This window comes from Sphaeramia orbicularis, chromosome 17 (assembly GCF_902148855.1).
Source record: "Sphaeramia orbicularis chromosome 17, fSphaOr1.1, whole genome shotgun sequence".
Classification (NCBI taxonomy): domain Eukaryota; kingdom Metazoa; phylum Chordata; class Actinopteri; order Kurtiformes; family Apogonidae; genus Sphaeramia; species Sphaeramia orbicularis.
Window position 1 is genome coordinate 19,543,818 of NC_043973.1, and position 17,311 is coordinate 19,561,128.

The 17,311-nt window shown below is 38.9% G+C and overlaps 1 protein-coding gene across 2 annotated transcripts in view; it reads right to left on the reverse strand.

Annotated features, from left to right (window-relative positions):
• The window catches only part of LOC115436924 (ephrin type-A receptor 3-like), a 127,715-nt gene that overhangs the window by 12,509 nt on the left and 97,895 nt on the right, over window positions 1-17,311 (reverse strand). For both annotated transcript variants that reach the window (XM_030159928.1, XM_030159927.1), the window contains exons 11-14: window positions 13,836-13,903; window positions 12,789-12,914; window positions 12,239-12,424; window positions 777-838 (exon numbers count right to left, since the gene is read on the reverse strand). In XM_030159928.1, coding sequence (XP_030015788.1) covers window positions 777-838; window positions 12,239-12,424; window positions 12,789-12,914; window positions 13,836-13,903 — 442 coding nt within the window. The remainder of the gene's footprint in view (window positions 1-776; window positions 839-12,238; window positions 12,425-12,788; window positions 12,915-13,835; window positions 13,904-17,311) is intronic.

Here is a 17,311-nt window from a genome sequence, read left to right on the forward strand (position 1 = left end):
AATTTCAATCGTCTTCTTCTCCGAAACTACAGTTCTGATTGACTTCAAACTTGGTATACAGCTTCTTTATGATGATGTCAACACAAGGTATTGAAATTATTTCGATCCAGATCTGATTCTAGATTTGGTGCTACTTTGAAAACTTTTCCCATTATAAGAGATAGGAAGTGGATTGATCCAATAAATCAGTAAGTGTCAATGATATCAAGTTGGAATTTGAATTTTTTACAGATCTGACTGGAATATGACTAAAACATGGGCTATTTCTGTAATATAATACATACACATAACTGGGTGATAATAAATGGCATCTGGATACATTTCCCAAAACTTTGAATTTGGCCGGTAAGCTACAGGGCCACTGGTCCTATTTTTAACAGTGCATTCTGTTTTATATTGTGTAAAGCTGTTATAATATATGTGTTGTGTTGAGATATAATAGTTTAAACTCTAGGCCTGTGATAGCTGAGTTTATTTTAAAGGGATAGGCGTTAACTAAAGTCCTTGATGGATGGAACTTCATTGTTGTAGTAAAACTTTCATAGATTGAATTCTTCAGCTTTGAGAGATGAAAGACAATTTTGGTCAGATATCTTTGTATATATAGTTTTTAAAGAATGTGCCCTCAAGTACAGCAATTTTTGGAGAATGAACTCCGCACTTTACAGCTGGGACATCAATTTCCACATGGCCTTTGTAAGGACTTGTGGCCCTGACCTTGGGCGGATGTGAGCGCTGTGTGTTCCTTCCCGCAGAGCCGTGCAGTTATGACTCACCTTGAGGAAAGTGTCCAGAGATCCATTTTCCATGAACTCCGTTATGATCATTACTGGCTTACCTACAAAGAGACATAACAAGGCAGCTGTTAGAGGAGCAGAATAACAAGGAAGAAAGCAACAAACTATAAAGAGATGAGGACAGAGAAGAAGTGAAGTCCACAGCTGTGGCCAGGCTTCCTCTCTGTCTCTTTTCCTCTCTCTAGGGGATAACATGGCATATCGTCATCAGTCACACTGACAGCTTCTAATCAGCCCTCTCCATAAACGCCAGAAGATAATTAGAATGGACCAGTCCACTAGAATATGTGTGTGAGTGTATGTGCGCGTATAAGGAGGCCTCCTGAGATCTCATGAATACTAATCAGCCTCAAGGGGACGGGGGCTGTGGTTGGATCACTGTGCACCTGCACCTGCACGAGTGTGTGATGAAGGGGTGTTTGACTGACAGGCCCCGCGCACTCTGGTCCCCTGCATGGCATCTGGTGGGGCTTACAAATGATTAACAAAGTACCTGCAATCACACATGTACACACTCTCACAAAGACACACAGTCACACACCAAAAACAGCAGTTGTCCCTGTTTTACAGCCTTGTCCCTAGGCACAACCCCCCTACTGCCTAGCTTTGCCAATCACAAACAAACACGCAAAGTGCAGTCACAAATGATGGTGTATGCGTGTGAGTGGGGGGCTTGTAAACACACAGACTATGTCAGCTGTGATGAATAGGTTGCATTTCTACAATCAGACCTCGGAGATGCTGGGAAAAACATGGTGGAGAGATAAAAGCAGCATAAGAGATGTGGTTTGGAAATAGACAACGTGAAAACAGAAGTTTGTTATGTCACCAAAGATGTGCAGCAGATTTATACTTGGACTGTCTCTGAACATTCACTTGATCAGTATTGATATCTAATTTGATAATGCCAACTGCTGAAAGTTGCTGGTGATTGTACATTTTGGAATTAACACAGTTTTAATGACATATGTGCCTCTTTGTAATAAAACACAGGGAGAAAGTGAAAGACTTTTCTGTTTTAAACTATTTGCAGTAATTTGAGTGTGTACAAGGTGTGTATGGTTACAACATTTTGTCTTTTGGCTCTTGTGTTTTGATGTTTGAAAAGAAGCAGATTTCAGAGTTTACAAGGTCCAGTGAATGCACCTTATGCAAACAAAGATGACAGTGGGAGCAGAGGCAACATATCTGTAAATTAAATCAAAACTGCAGAGACTGCTCGCATAGTTTTTTTTTTTTGTTTTTTTTTTACTACATGACAACTTTGGATCAAACATTTACCTGCAAGTATACCGATTATCCTTCCAGCATTAATTTGCATGTCGTACTTGGCAGGCATCACATTTATTTATTCTGTGTGATAGGCTGTTAAATCTATCTACATTGAATAAAAGCTAAACATTGGCATTGATTAAAAACTTTTACTACACTTGTTTTTTGAGATAGTTCTCTTGCCAAGCTATAATTTGTATTCCTTAAAGTTTACTCTTTTTCTTACTTTTCTACTTTCCTTCTAGTGTATATTACCACTTTTTTTAACATTATTTTCTTTATATGAGGTTTATATGATCACTGAGGATCACAGAGGATTCTGTTGGGTTTCTGTAAATTGGCTTAGAGTCTGGTTTCGACCAACTCGATATGTAAAGTGTCATTAGATAACTTTTGTTATGATTTGGCGCTATATAAATAAAATTTGATTGATTGATTGATTGATTGATTGATTGATTGATGTTTTTCTATTCATAAGGGTAGCACAAAACTACTGCACAGATTTTCATGAAACTTTTAACTTTACCATTGGAGAGTCTGGAAAAATTGGAATTAAAACTTATTTTACACAAACTGACAAAAAGGAGAAAAACATAGTGAGTATTTTTTGGTTGGTTTGTGGTTTGATAATCTTGCAGAACCAGATGAGTGGACTGTTGGCCTTTCTCTCTGAGTGCACTACCAGCTCCCTATGCATTATTTACTCTATATTTTTGACAACATGCATTTGATCATTATGCAATATCAATAAACTATCTCTGCCTCGAAGCCAGAGTAAGACAGACTGAGTGAGGAGGAGGAGGCATAAGTAATCTAGTGTTAGAGTAAAATATGAATTGGAAAAAGCAGAAAAGCATTTGAAGATAAGGTGGGGCGAGACGAAGCTGTATTGGAAAAGGAAGGGAAGGAGAGAGCAGAGAGGAGGATGAGTAAGAGGAGGAGAGAGGAGGAACAGGTCAAAAGCTTGTCATGGAAAGGCAAGAACAAAACCACCGAGGCCTACAGTGAGATTGTAGGTAAAGACAGCAATACATCACCTTAAATGAATTCACTATCTCGCCGCAGCAAACACAACATACACACACAGAGGGGTCACACACAAACACAGAGTCGCCTGGTCTCTGGTGGTGGTGTCTTCTTTGACAGTAACATTAGTCTCAGGGATAAAAGTGAAAGAGAATTGGATTTTCTTCTGCTGGGGGTGAGGACTGCTGGTCACATTTATCTCCACACGGGGCTTGTGTTGTGTGTGGCGGACGTGTGTGTGTGTGTGTGTCTGTCTGTGTGTCTGTGTGTGTGAGAGGCGGCTGGTTTTAGGGTATGGCAAGTGGGGAGGGACAGCACATTGATGACCGCTGATTTCTGTCTGATCACGGATGGACCATGTGTGTGTGGCTCTTCTATCACAGCGTCAGATTAAACAGTTGATGGGATTGATCCTAAGAGGAGGTCTGAATCCTCACAGCTTTCACTCACAGAGGATGGGCGATATGTCCAAAACCTTCCATTACAGGACCAATAATTTCACAGTAATGGCATGATATCATGATAAAGCAACTGTAAATTCAGTAAAAGCTCATTGTCATATCACCACATTTCATTATTTGCTTCCACACAAATAAGAACAAGTGTCAAACATGAGGCAACAGACTCAAAACAGTAGCAATAACAATGAGAAAAAGAAAGCTTCAAGGTTCGAAAGAAGAATAGTTATTTCAAGTGCTGCAAGTTTGAAGGTTAATTTATACAAATAAACACCAACGTGACTTCAGTCAGTTCAAACATCACACAAAGAGACTTGAATTTGCTCATCTTTCAGTATAAAAGCCTAACAAAACACTGGCACATACAGTATATAATGCTCTGTATGTAGTTCTAGCCTCCTCCATGTTTATTGTCATTTTCTTTTGTTATTCGCAAATCAGCAGCATCGTAAGATAAGATAAGATATGCCTTTATTCGTCCCACAGGGGGAAATTCCAGGTTACAGCAGCGAAGCACAAAAAGCACACAAGAGCAGAGAAGTGCAAAATCAAAGAATAAAGACAAATCGAAAAAGCTATATATACTATTTCCAGTCGTGCGTGTGTTAATCATGCTACGAGTTGAACAGGGATACGATTTATTTATTTAATATATCATGTTCCCTTGTATAACATCACACAAGATCACACAACTAGAAACATTACAGCCAAATCACTACCAGCAGACACTTTTACACAGTACATACTGTCATATTGCCCAACCCGGCTTCAATCCAATAGACGTGTATAATTGTGTCGGATTATAAACCACACATCTGTCTGTAAATGCGTGTATGCTACTGTGTTTGGGTATCCATCCAGAACACACATGCACACACAGGACACATCTAAATGTCATATTCCAGTAAGTAGACAGCCATGAAATGAAAAAAAAGCTTTAAAAAACTACCCCTGGAAAACCAATTACATGTTTGAGCATGTGGATGTATGTGTGTGTGATTGTTTAAGCCCATGTATGTTACAGACGAAGGAGAATATAACCTTCAGGCCCACGTTGTTACGCGCAGTCAACGAAAAAGTGCAATGAAACACATTCATCCTGTTGTCTTGGCTCAGAAGACTCTAATCCTGGCGTGTCCTCATACAGGCTCACTTACACACAATTTCTGCTATCGCTAGCCATCATCTGGACACCTGCCATACAGAATTATCCCTGCATCACTGAAAGATAACAGATGTTACCAATAAAAGCGACCCCACACACTCACACACTGCTGTATATTAACTTGTTCCGTCTTTTTGTGTCAGGTGCATAATAACCAGCGCAAACACACTCACAAACACTCAACTATACAATAAGTGTCTTTCACTTTGACTTCGTCACATGCCATCCACATTTCAAACACACAGAATGGCAGGACGGAGCCTCTTCAGATTCTTGTGGAGCTCCTCTGCGCCAAACATTCACAAGCGCTCCTCAATTTCCTCCTGAAAGCACATAATTAACTAATCACATTCATATTCATTCGAATTTATTGCCTTTCATCGCCTTCAGAAATAACGCAGCCGTTTGCCGAGCTAAAAACACCTCCCAGCGTGTGGATGTGTGTGTGCAGATTGGGTATTGATGTTGTGCCAGGTGGAGTGTGTTATGGAATGGATCAGAGCAGAGAGGAGTTTGCTTTTTTTTTTTTTTTTTTTTTTTTTTAACAGCTCTTCATTAAGTGAAACAGAAAGTACTGTTGCTCCTTTCTCCAGGATAAAACTGGCTTCGTTCTAGGCCACCAACATGGGTGTGAATTTGTGTGTAATCCTACGTGGAGTGTTGCCCGCATGAAAGAGTCCATGTATATACTCTAAAGCTGGCAAATTACATTAAGAGAGACTGTGTGTTGGTGTGAGTGTAAATGAAAGTGATAGAGACTGTATACAACTGGACAATTACATTATGAGTGGCTATCTGTGTGTGTGTGCCAGTGGGCCGCATTACCGCATTATTGAATGAGGCGGCCCAAGGTACAAACGAGAAAATGAAATAACTGCTGTATTGATTAATGTTAAGGGTCTGAACTAAATGATACAATGCTTTTAACACAGGACAGATCTCTGTTCTGGGAAGCGCCATGTGAGGGTGCGGGGGGGGGGGGGCTGCGTAGAAACAGAGAGACAGAAACTCAATAACCTTATCTCCTCTCCTCTCTTCACCTCTCCTCCCCCTCTTCGCTTTCTCATCTCCTCTCATTTCCTCACGTTTGTCTTCTCGCCGTTTCTCCTCTCGTTTATCCGCCCCTCTTTCGCTCAAATCTCTTCGCACATCTTCCCCGTCGCCCTCATTTGTTCTCAAGCCCCATCCTCTCTCATTTCCTCGCTCTTGTATCCTATCTCATCTCTCCCCACTCGTCCCTACATCCTGCACCTCTCGTCACCTTTTCCCCACTTTTGCCCCCCCACCCCCACCCCCTTTTTTTTTTCTCCTCTTTCGGTCCAATCTCAAAATCTGCATACATGTTGAAAATATGAATAATTTTTACCACAGTCTGACAGGAAACACTGAAACATGTATTGTTCTTCGCACAAAGACACACAGTTAAAACTAATCACTAGTTTCTTCAAACAGAAGACGGGTGAAAAGGAAAAGCCTGTTAACAGCACCTTTGTAGCTTTGTGTGTGTGTGTGTGTGTGTGTGTGTGTGTGTGTGTGTGTGTGTGTGTGTGTGTGTGTGTGTGCTGTGGGTAGATGAGACGGAGGTTGGTAATTGAGGGTTTTCCAAATGAGCCGATTGTTGCTGCGATTGTAAAACACATAAAGGAAGGATGGATAAAATGAGGGACGAGGGAGATGAAGGCAAGATTAGGAGATAGGGGGGTGGAAGTAGGGGTGGGGAGGGGGTTTTTGCAGCACTTCCAATGTGCAAAGACAGACAGAGAAAAGAAAAATCTATTTTTTTCTCCTTTTCTGCATGTGGGGTTCTAATTAGCATGACAATAGTGACAATCAGGTGACAGACAGCAGCGGTGGTTTATTGGAGTGGCGCGTGGCGGGGGTTGTTTCAAGTGAAGACAAATGCACACATGCACAATTTTCTGAATAAATAACACTACAAACATTAGAACTACCTTAAGTGCCAGCGTCACGAGCTCTCACTACCACTTACATCACCACTACAATAACACTTTCTGCAAAATTAAGGACACATTCTACTCCTGGCAGCTCTGCCTCCTGTAATGGTGTAAACAATTTGCCCATTAACAGATTATTCAATTTGGTGTGAAATAATAAGCAGTGATTTTGACAAAGAAAATTCTTGATGTTCACTGATTGTAGATAATTTATGTAGAGGATTTGTTGATTTTTGTTATTTTTTATATATATATAAATCAGGACAAATGTGTGTTTTTTGACACACTGTTTATTCCAGATGAAACTTTAATTCCTTAAAATGGTTTTAAGATTAACCTTACAATAACGTGATTGGTGCGTAACTATTAAAATATGCCTACATTCAGGTCTGGAATGTAAACCGATTAATCAGACATTTTACAAACTGTATTTGCAGAACGCGGTGCTAATAGAAGTTGATTGCTCTCATTAAACTTCTCAAATGGAAATACTGACTTTGATTTGTTTTGATGTTCAATTTCCAATTAATGATGAATTAATTTGAGGTTGATGTTCAGTGATTCAGATTTACTTAGGCATGTATTCCTTTGACTTAGATGTTTAGTTCAACGGTAATTTATTTAATGAATATGAGAAGTAATGTTACTAGCAATAGCACACACTGTTTACATTCACACTAATTATCTATTATTATGGTTATTTTATGGGTGTCATTTAAACAACATTATCCACCTGAATATTCTGAATTAGCTTTTTTTCCCAAATGGAACATCTTCTGGAATATGTTGATTTTCTTCTGATTCACAAGGATTCTTTGCACATTTTTGTGTTGTACTGCAGGTTGCAACCAACAACCCTGTTTACACTCAAGACAAAGATCCTCTCCGGTAGACATGGATGCTCCAAAGAAAACAAGAGCAAGAAGCACAGCTGCTGTTAAACATTGTGACAGAGCACATCAACAGGTAAAATATGAGAAAATATCAAAAAGTAGATGTTTCTCCAGAAGAAGTTTGAAGGAACAAAAGGGGACCAGTGGAAATCTTTGAAAAAAAATCTCATTTTTAATGGGCTATACACAGCAGCACATGAGCAGGAATTGTAGTGTGATACTTATTTTTATTCCTGATACAAACAGCTTATTTTATTTGTTTGGAAACGAATAAACTGGAATATTAGTGTGCATGTAAATGTAATCACTGTGGTTGGATTTTACCTTCAACCAGTGTGGGTTGGCACTGTGAAAAATACAGCATATTATGAGGTTAATTTCAACAATTATGCAAGAGCTAATGTCATCATGGTGTGATTTTCTTTTTTTTTTTTTTTTTTTTGCTGCCCTACTGCTCCTTTTGCCACCACAGCTCATTTTACTAAAGCGAACTGCTCTGCCACTTCAGCTGCAGCAAAACTGTGACAACAGCAATCGTTCCTCCTGCTAACCCAACCAACAAACAAATACTACTCCTGCTATTGCCGCTTTTACTATTACTTACACCTACACACAGCAATCCAACACACCTGAGCCCAGAGCAGTCAGGGTCAGCCTGCCTGATTAGACCGAGGGCGGTGTGAAGAGACCAGCTGGTGTCGGAGAAAAAGTCCTGAAGGAATTATTGACCCATCTCAACTCTCACCCCCTCACTCGCAGATATACACCCTGGGCTGTGACCTGTGAAATTACTGCTCCGCTAGTGAGATTTGTTTCTGAGGGGCTCTATCAGCTTCTCAATGTGCCGTGAAGACAGGTGAGAAGAGAGACACAAAGAAATGCATGTAAAAGCAGGTAGACACTTATTACACGCTCACACACCAAAAAAACACCACCCAAAAACATATTTTTATATTCATATAATACAGCACGGGCCATCTTATTGTGTTCAAATAACACTGCTTGTAAGACTGTGTTTATCTCTTTCCAAGACAACTGTCCTCTGTCAGAGATCTTCAAGGACTTAGCAGCAATTCCTGAAATGAGTATTTTACTTTAGAATAGTATAGTGTAATGTGTGAATTTGTACCAGTGAAAAGAAAGTACCATAATTTACATGTCTGCCTGTCAGAATGAAAAACACATTAGATTTAGTTGCTGTAGTTCTCGACAAATGGCTTCAATCCTGGGCGCCAAAGGTCACACTTTACATCAGACATTATTTAGACAATGAGAGAGAGAGAGAAGGAATGAATAAGACATGGATTGGGTCTCATTCTTAATATGCATGTTAGTGAATATGCATGAGGCTAAAAACACATCCAATTAACTTTATGAATTATTAATATTCATTATAAAAGCCAATGCATATGCATTTGCTCTTTTGTTGTTGGCCTAAGTGCCACTGAGTACTGATGTGTGATGGACTGAAGATCTTTTATGTTTGTGTCTTTGTGGCAAAGTGTGGGTGTGCGACGTTCGAGAAAGCAAAGGTTTATTTGTCTTCCTTGCGTGTTTACAATTTTGTCGCCCGGTGCTGGCGGTGTCCTCTTTGCTTGTCTGAAGATCTTTCACAAACATCTGCATAACAATATGTGAGACCAGGAGGAGCAGAAAGTGGTCTCTCTGAAGAAGATGAAAAGAAGTAACAGACTACAGCGACAGTAAGATGTGGCTAATTTAGAGAATGGACTTTCCATGCATACATTAAAAGAATGTAGCAACACAAAAGCGTTTTCATATTGTTTTTGCACAGATTGGCTAAATAAAGCATTTAGGAGCAAATAAGGAAAAGACTGACATTTTAGTTTCTGATAACAGTAATGTATGCAAACTAAGCTTCTCATTTCGTCTATGATAAGACTGACAGCGAGGACTGGGATACTTGGATACAACAAAGACTCGGTGTTCTTTCATGCTGTTTTGCGACTACCGTCCATTTCCTTCAAGCAAAAATGTCCTCTTGAAAGAAGAATTGCGCTGAGACTTAACAGTAAGTAGCAGTTCCGCTGATGGGTAACAGTCAACAAAAAGCGATCCTTCAAAATAGCGTAACACAGTGCGCACATGAATCATTAGTGTCAACTTAGTACCAAAATCGAGGGGAAAAGATGGGTTTTCATCTTGAGCTCCCTTTGTGTTGACATCCTCTGAGATTGAGTGAAGTCAGAGAGTGGGAGAGAACTAGAGGGAGACTGAGTGAATGAGACAGAGAGCGAGAGAAAACCAGAGAACTGGGAGGCAACTGAATGAGAAGATTAGATGGACACTGACTGAGAGGGAAAGAAGTGAGTGTGAGATAGGGATATAAGAGGAGAGAGGGGGGATAAATGGACAGAAACAGAGACTGTGATTGAGAGAGCGAGGCCCGGTGATAAGAAATCAGCTATCTTGTTGAACCAGGCCTCTATCTGTCTCACCTACATGAACACACACTCGCTCTAATTGCCTAACACAATCATGTGAGGTAAACAAGTGGCCGTTTTAGTGGCAGACAGTCGCCTCTCGCATGTACGCTGTCATTGCGTCATTGTAGTGTTGCCATGGTAATAGGGCTTTATCTGATCCAGGGTCAGCTCTTATTTACTCCAACAACTCTGCTGTGTCTCACACCGGTATATGGAGAGCAGGCACACACACAAACCTACTACAGCACTCAGTGTAGTAGAATACACACATCATCAATAAGGAAAATGCAGTGTATTAGACCTCAAATGATTAAGCAACTCGAATCAATTAAACTCTGAGCTTAAAATAGTCTCTCTGGACTTTTCTTTCTTATTTTGACTATAAAAAGGTTAGAAAATATGCTGTGAGTGAGTCCATTTGCCCATCTTTCCAGAACCTTTGAAGACCCTGGTGCTAAAAGTACTGAAGTCACATGTTTGGACAATTCAAACTGAGCATATGAACATGCTGTATTTGTTTAGTTACGTCCACCCTGTAAATATAATACATACAGTATATAACAGACTTTTTTTGTGACTTCAGTACTTTTAGCTCCAGTCTTCACTTAGAACTTTCAAAATCTCGCAGTCATTTACAATTTACTGCATGTTATAATTCTGCTGAAGACACTTCTTCTCCAGCTTCTAGTACAAGTCAAGGTTATTATCGTTAACGAAAACTAATGAAATGACGAAAACTAGAATTGAAAAAACATTTTCGTTAACTGAAATAAATAAAAACTGTAATTAAAAGAAAAAAACGATAACTAACTGAAACTGTAGTGTGCTTACAAAACTAACTAAAATGGATAAAAATTATGGATAAAATTCCCTTCGTTTTCGTCTTTGTCAATGTCGGATTGATACGAAAGTGATCTATTTCGCTCTAGCAATTTTAGCTAGCGGCACCATACGACACTTCACGGTCCATCACTTGTGGTTTACAGTCGTCTTCTGGTCCCCACTCTACCTCGAAACATGGAGACTAAAGTTGGGAGAAAGCAGCAGAGTCCTGTCTGGGATTTATTTGAATTTGATGGAGAAGAAGAGAAAAGATACAACAAAACTAAAATAATATTAATAAACGAGCGGAAGAACAATAGGTGCTCGTGGCTTCGCCACGAGCACCTCTCTCCCATTGCTTTGCAATGGGGGAGAGGTGCTCGTGTCGATGCCCGAGCCCCTAATTAATACTAAAACTAAACTAAAACTAAGCATTTAGAAAAAAAAAGAAAACTAATAAAAACTAGCAAACCTACTCTAAAAACTAATTAAAACTAACTGAATTAGAGAAAAAAAAGTCAAAACTAAATAAAACTAAACTATAATGAAAAATCCAAAACTATTAGAACCTTGGTACAAGTATGAAAGAAATTACCGTACTGACCCAATAATACGTATAAAGTACAATGTCGTTGGTTTCAGAAACCATTGGAACAGTGAAAGAGTTACAGCCATCCAAACTACATATGCACAGGGTACGTCAGCGGTGACGCCTCAGGTTTTAAAGAGTTAAAAAGGTTATTTGATTAACTTTTCCTGAATGGAAGCTTTGTTTCCTTAATTTTACAGTTGCTTTTTTCCTGTTGTGTTTCACACAAACGCTTATTGTGACACACATGATGCCAGGAACAATGTGGAGTGTAGCTCAGAAGAGACAAGGACAAAAAGGCAGAAAATGTCCATATGCTCACTTTTCTTCATTGTAAACATCACTTACTCCTTTAAAATTTTACACATTCACACAAACATTAAAAATATTTGGCTTTTTTTTTTTTAAAGTTGTATGTTAGTTCCATCTTAAGTTGGTAGTAAGTTGGATACAAATTAGCTGTAGACTGCAGTGCAGATATTGTTCGTAGAGGTCATTTAGCTTAAGAGGATATATAGATATTTTTTATTCCGTTATTGCTGTTGTTATTTCTATATAGATTTTTTTTATACATTCTTTTACTTTTATACTCTTTGTAGTTGATGTTTCAGCTGGTCCTGGAATAAAGGACAAGTTGTTTGTCATTTTCAGACATGTCCTTTTTTTTTTTTTTTTACTATTTTTTAATCAAATAATCCTTTAATCAAATTGAATAGAAGAAAATAATCAATAGCTACAGCTCTAGAGTGCATGATTATGATTAGGCAAACACACACCATTCACATGCAAAATGAGATTTGTATTCATCGCTTACATCTTGTGACGACTCCCTCCAGCCTGATGATGTTCGGATGATCAAACTGTCCCATGATGGAGGCCTCAGACAGGAAGTCCCTCCTCTGTTTGTCCGAGTATCCCGCCTTCAGGCTCTTGATGGCCACATAAATCTCCCTTTTTCCCTGAACACGCAATCGACCGCTACACACCTCCCCAAACTCTCCTACATACACCACACACACACATACACAAAAAACATGAAACACCAGGACAAAATATAGAAGGTTGGACAACTTTATAATAACTGTGTTTCTTTTGGACTCACATGAGCAATTAATTTATTAATGAATTGTCAGCTTTTGCACAAACTAGCACATGTAAATGCTATTATACATATATTATACATATATTATGTAAAAGCCTCTTATATAATGTACGTGTAAAACTTAACAGCGTCCAGACTTTCTATTACTTTAATAGAACAGAAGTGCCCAAAATCAAAGAAAAAAACAAAAAAAGAAATGAATACAGTTGAATTATACGTTGAGCGATTAATCCAACCTAATGGTATTTTACTGCCAACTCACCGGCTCCAATTACTCTTTCTATGCGAATATTGGAAGCGTCAATCTCTTTGGCGAAATCCCTCACAGCCTGGTTTGGGTCTTCGTAGGTGTGAGGATGGATATAAGTCCTGCTGCCTGGAAGCTTGACTGTAGAAATGCAAATATGGAGAGATTGAAAACATATAGCGTATGATGCAGTGTTTCTTAAATCTACTAGAATGTTGTCATCGTCTGCTGCGCATGGTACATATTGTATATAGCACATACGTAGTAAATATGTGAATACAGAACTAAGGCTGATGAATACTTGGGCATTTCTGTAGTGTGAATGCAGAAATCAGAGTGGGTGGTCTGTTTGGGTGATATTATAAACTATTGCGTAATTGAACACATAGCCATGGTGTTAAACTGATTAAGAATTTTAACAAGAACCCATAAGGCGTGTCACTCTGCCAGCAAACATTAGTTCATGAATGTGTGAAACAATACGGTATATTCAGCTGAGAATGTTGTGGAGCTACATGCTGTTCTCTGTTTCACACTCATGATAGATCTGAAACTCTGTAAACAAAGTACGAGCGAGGTACATTTGTAAATAAACAAAATGTCGCACCACAGCTTTTGCTCCTGTAGTGCTGAATTGATTAAATGCCCCCCCCCCCCCCCCCCCCCCTCCCATTCTGTCTGTTGTATGAAGGTATAAATACAAGCAGGAGTATGATTCATTGCAGGTGGGCGAGAAGTTTGGTTTAAAGACAAGTAATGTGTGTGTGTGTGTGTATGTGTGTGCATGTGTGTGTGTGTGGGTGCTTACATAAGTTCAAACTAAGCCATCATATAAATTACAAATTTAATCTCTTTGAAAAACTGAAAAGAAAACACATTAGACAAATAAATTACATTTATATCCATCATAATGGAATCTTACTGCATAAAGTGATGCATTGTAGTGTATCTTATGAGAAACAAGTGAAACATTCCTATTTCTAAAAGCAAGTAATGACAGCGTTATCAGACACATTTACTTCTGTATCCATTTCTGAGTGTGTGAACCATTTGTTTCCTTACCTCGACCGTGTTGGAATTGCATCTTCTCTTCATCCGGATCCTGTTTTGCTTTGATATATCCACAGTGCCTGAGAAGAAAGCGAAAAAGGAGTGTGACCGCACAGATAGTATGGCTTTAAAGCAAACCTGTTCAATTCAGGTATTCTATACACGTGAGTGTGTATGTGAAATTGCACACATCTGTTTTCTGCATCAAATCTATGATATTTCCAGGACAATCCCATGCTCCACTGTGCACAGCCAATAACTGTGTGTATGAACAGCCACATATTTCCTTTTGTCTCACACAAACACACATGCATCCTCCTCTGTGTGAGTCAAGCCTGGAGGGATGAAACAAACTATTCTTCTTTTGCTCTGCTTCTACCTGTCAATTCCACACTTCCCTCTAAGCTGTTTTATGCCTGGGGTTGAGTGAGTATGAGTTTATGTGTCCTGCAGATATCTCTATAGAGCCTCCAACAGATCCATTCATTAAAGTCCTCCTTTTTACCCGTCTGTGGATCCTTACGCCCATTAACCACTGCCTCCAGCACTATCATAGGTCATACTCCCCTTTTTCTAGCCCCCTGTGCACACATGCACACATCCTGGAGCGTGGGTCAGTTCAGGGATCAAGACAAAATATTGATGAATTGATCAACTCAGTCCTGCCATCCAGCTGCAAGGAAACGTTAAACTTATTCTGCCTTACAGACCTCACAGGAATAAAATGTCTCTGTGCCATATGCTTATGTCAGTGCATTTCTCCCTTTTGTTGTGTTTCAGCCTTGAAAAGCATTTAAAAGCTCTAAATGGCAATAAGCCTGTCTCTGAGATTTACTGCCCTTTAAAATTCAGCACAAACATTTAGGCCAAAAACAGGAAAATGAAATTATAGCTTTTATGTAACAAGGTACTAAACACAGCACACAGTAAATACTACAGAGCTCTCCTCTCGTCTCCTTGGAGAATTGAACGAGTTCTCAGCTGAAGCAGTAATCATTCAATTTGTGCATCATAAAGAGAAACTGATGTGGGCTGAGAGCCACAAGTAACTGTGATTCTGAATCAAACTACAAACACTGCTGACCCGACTGAGATTTATGTTGTTATATCCAGCTGTACGGTCTTAATTGTTTACAGACAAATATATTATGCAAGAGTAGATTACATAAGATTAGATAAAAATACGTATATCAGGTCTCTCGGTTAGTAAATCAGGTTATTTTGCATGCATATTAACCTAAATTATTATTATTATTACCTAAAACACCAAGTGACCAAATAATTTAAAGGGAAAAAAGGGATTTGATTAACCCTTTCATGCATAGTGGTCACTACAGTGGACAGCTGTTTCTTGTATATTCATGGATTTTGTTGTTTTAGTTCCATATCAGCCGACACAGTGGACGCTCACTCTGCAAAAATCTAACTCTGACCAAGTGTATTTTTCTCATCTCTAGTCCAAATATCTCATCACACTTAAAATCAGACATAATCACCTAAAGAGTAACTTTTCAGTGAGATATAAGAACTGATTTATAGACAACAGATCTGGAAAATCTGATTTCAAGTAATCTTACCAAGATAATTTTCGCTTGTTCCATTGGCAGATTTTTTTTTTTTTGCTTGAATTAAGCAAAAAAAAAAAAAAGTTCCTCTTTAGGTGATTCTGTCTTATTTTAAGTGTGATGAGAGAAAAATACACTTGGTGAGAGTTAGATTTTTGCAGTGCATGCACCATCCCACAATACACTGCAATTCATACTGTTACTGTAACTTTGCTGTTCTTGATAAACCTGATCTGCACTAACATGTTTGAGTGTAAATCAGTTGCTTGTTATTGTTATTAAACTGTAATTAACAGTTTTTGGTTTTTTAATGTTTTTTTTTGTGCATATTATCTCCATGAAATGAGTAATGACTAGTATTAGTGTTTGTTAAAATGTGAGAAAACATCAGATTATCTGCATTAAAAATGTTTTTATTTCATAGTTTTCACACAGTTTATCAGTAAATACGTTTCTTTGCTTCAAAAATTAAATGCATGGCGTCTAGCTGAGTGAACATTTTTGCAAGTCCATGAAAAATGGGTTCATAAAAACAATTTCAATCGTATTGTTTTTTTAATGCCTTGAAGAATAAAAACACTCACGAATAAAAATGTTGATTAAGGCTCTTATAATTCATGCATGAAAGGGTTAAAAAAAAGCAAATCAGCAAATTAGAATCATTAACAAATATCAATACGTGTAGGAATACTGGGTGCAGACACAGGGTGTTTTGACTGAGACTCAGAGACTCACTCATTTGGTGTTTAATCCGAGTGTTGATTTTACACAGCTGAATGCATGGCATAACCTAGACGTCAATAGACTGTCTTGGGAATGCACACACAGTTACGGACACACACACACACACACACAGGATAGAGACTGGTTACTGGTATTTGGGGATAAAGAGGAGGGGGATTATGAAAGGGGAGTTGGGGGCAGGAGCGGGCCCCACCTGGTTATCAGCTGGGCTCGAGACAGTTGAACACCAAGGGACTATCATTACCCCCTCGACACACACACACACACACACACTGCTTTTGGGCATGTGTTTAGAGCATATGGGGAATGGGGACATGGGTCACACCTCTGCTCCGACTGTGATAATCCCACGGGGGTGCACACACATACACACACATGCAAAAAGCCCATTTTGGAAAACACCCCAACCCATGTTGAAGATACTTCCTCATCACTGCTGGATGTGTATCAGTTAGTGTGTGTCTCCATGGGTGCATGGCTGCATATGTGTGTGTATGTGTGTGTATGTGTCTGATGGGAAATGAACACATTTCCATAGTAATTACAGAGCAACTCATTTCTCCTCTCCAGTTAGAAGTGTCATGAATCATTAGCGCTGCAGTCTTAAACATGGCACAAAACCTGACATGGCTATGGCTTTTGTTTTCCCCCGACAGCTGTGTCTGAATGTGTGTTTGAAATTGATATTTTATTTAAAACCTTCAACTGAATGCAACTGACCTGTAATTAAGTTATTCAGGAGGGCAGCAGCTATACTCTCACACCACATGTAGTTGTTTTATTATATTACTTATTATGTACTGTATGTTGCAACATTTTCTCATTTATTTGATAACCACTCCCTATTGTATGTTCCTTTTAACTCAGTCTCATGTTAAAAATGTTTGGCTTCTTTGTAATATAGACTATGTTTTTAGTCTTTCCTCAATAGACAGGAGCCACAAAATCCAGGACTCCTGTACGTTTTTAGTCTTCAAGCCTTTGGGTAGGGGTAGGACAAGAGTGTAATTTGGCTCACGTATTACTGAATCCACTTTTTACCACATCTTTCACAACTTTCTCTGTATTAAACCAAGCCCTAGTACTCTGCAAAAAAAGCCCTGTTGTTTTTACGGAAAAAAAACTGGCAGCTGTGGTTTCCAGAACAATACTGTAAAAAACACATCCAACTGTAAACAT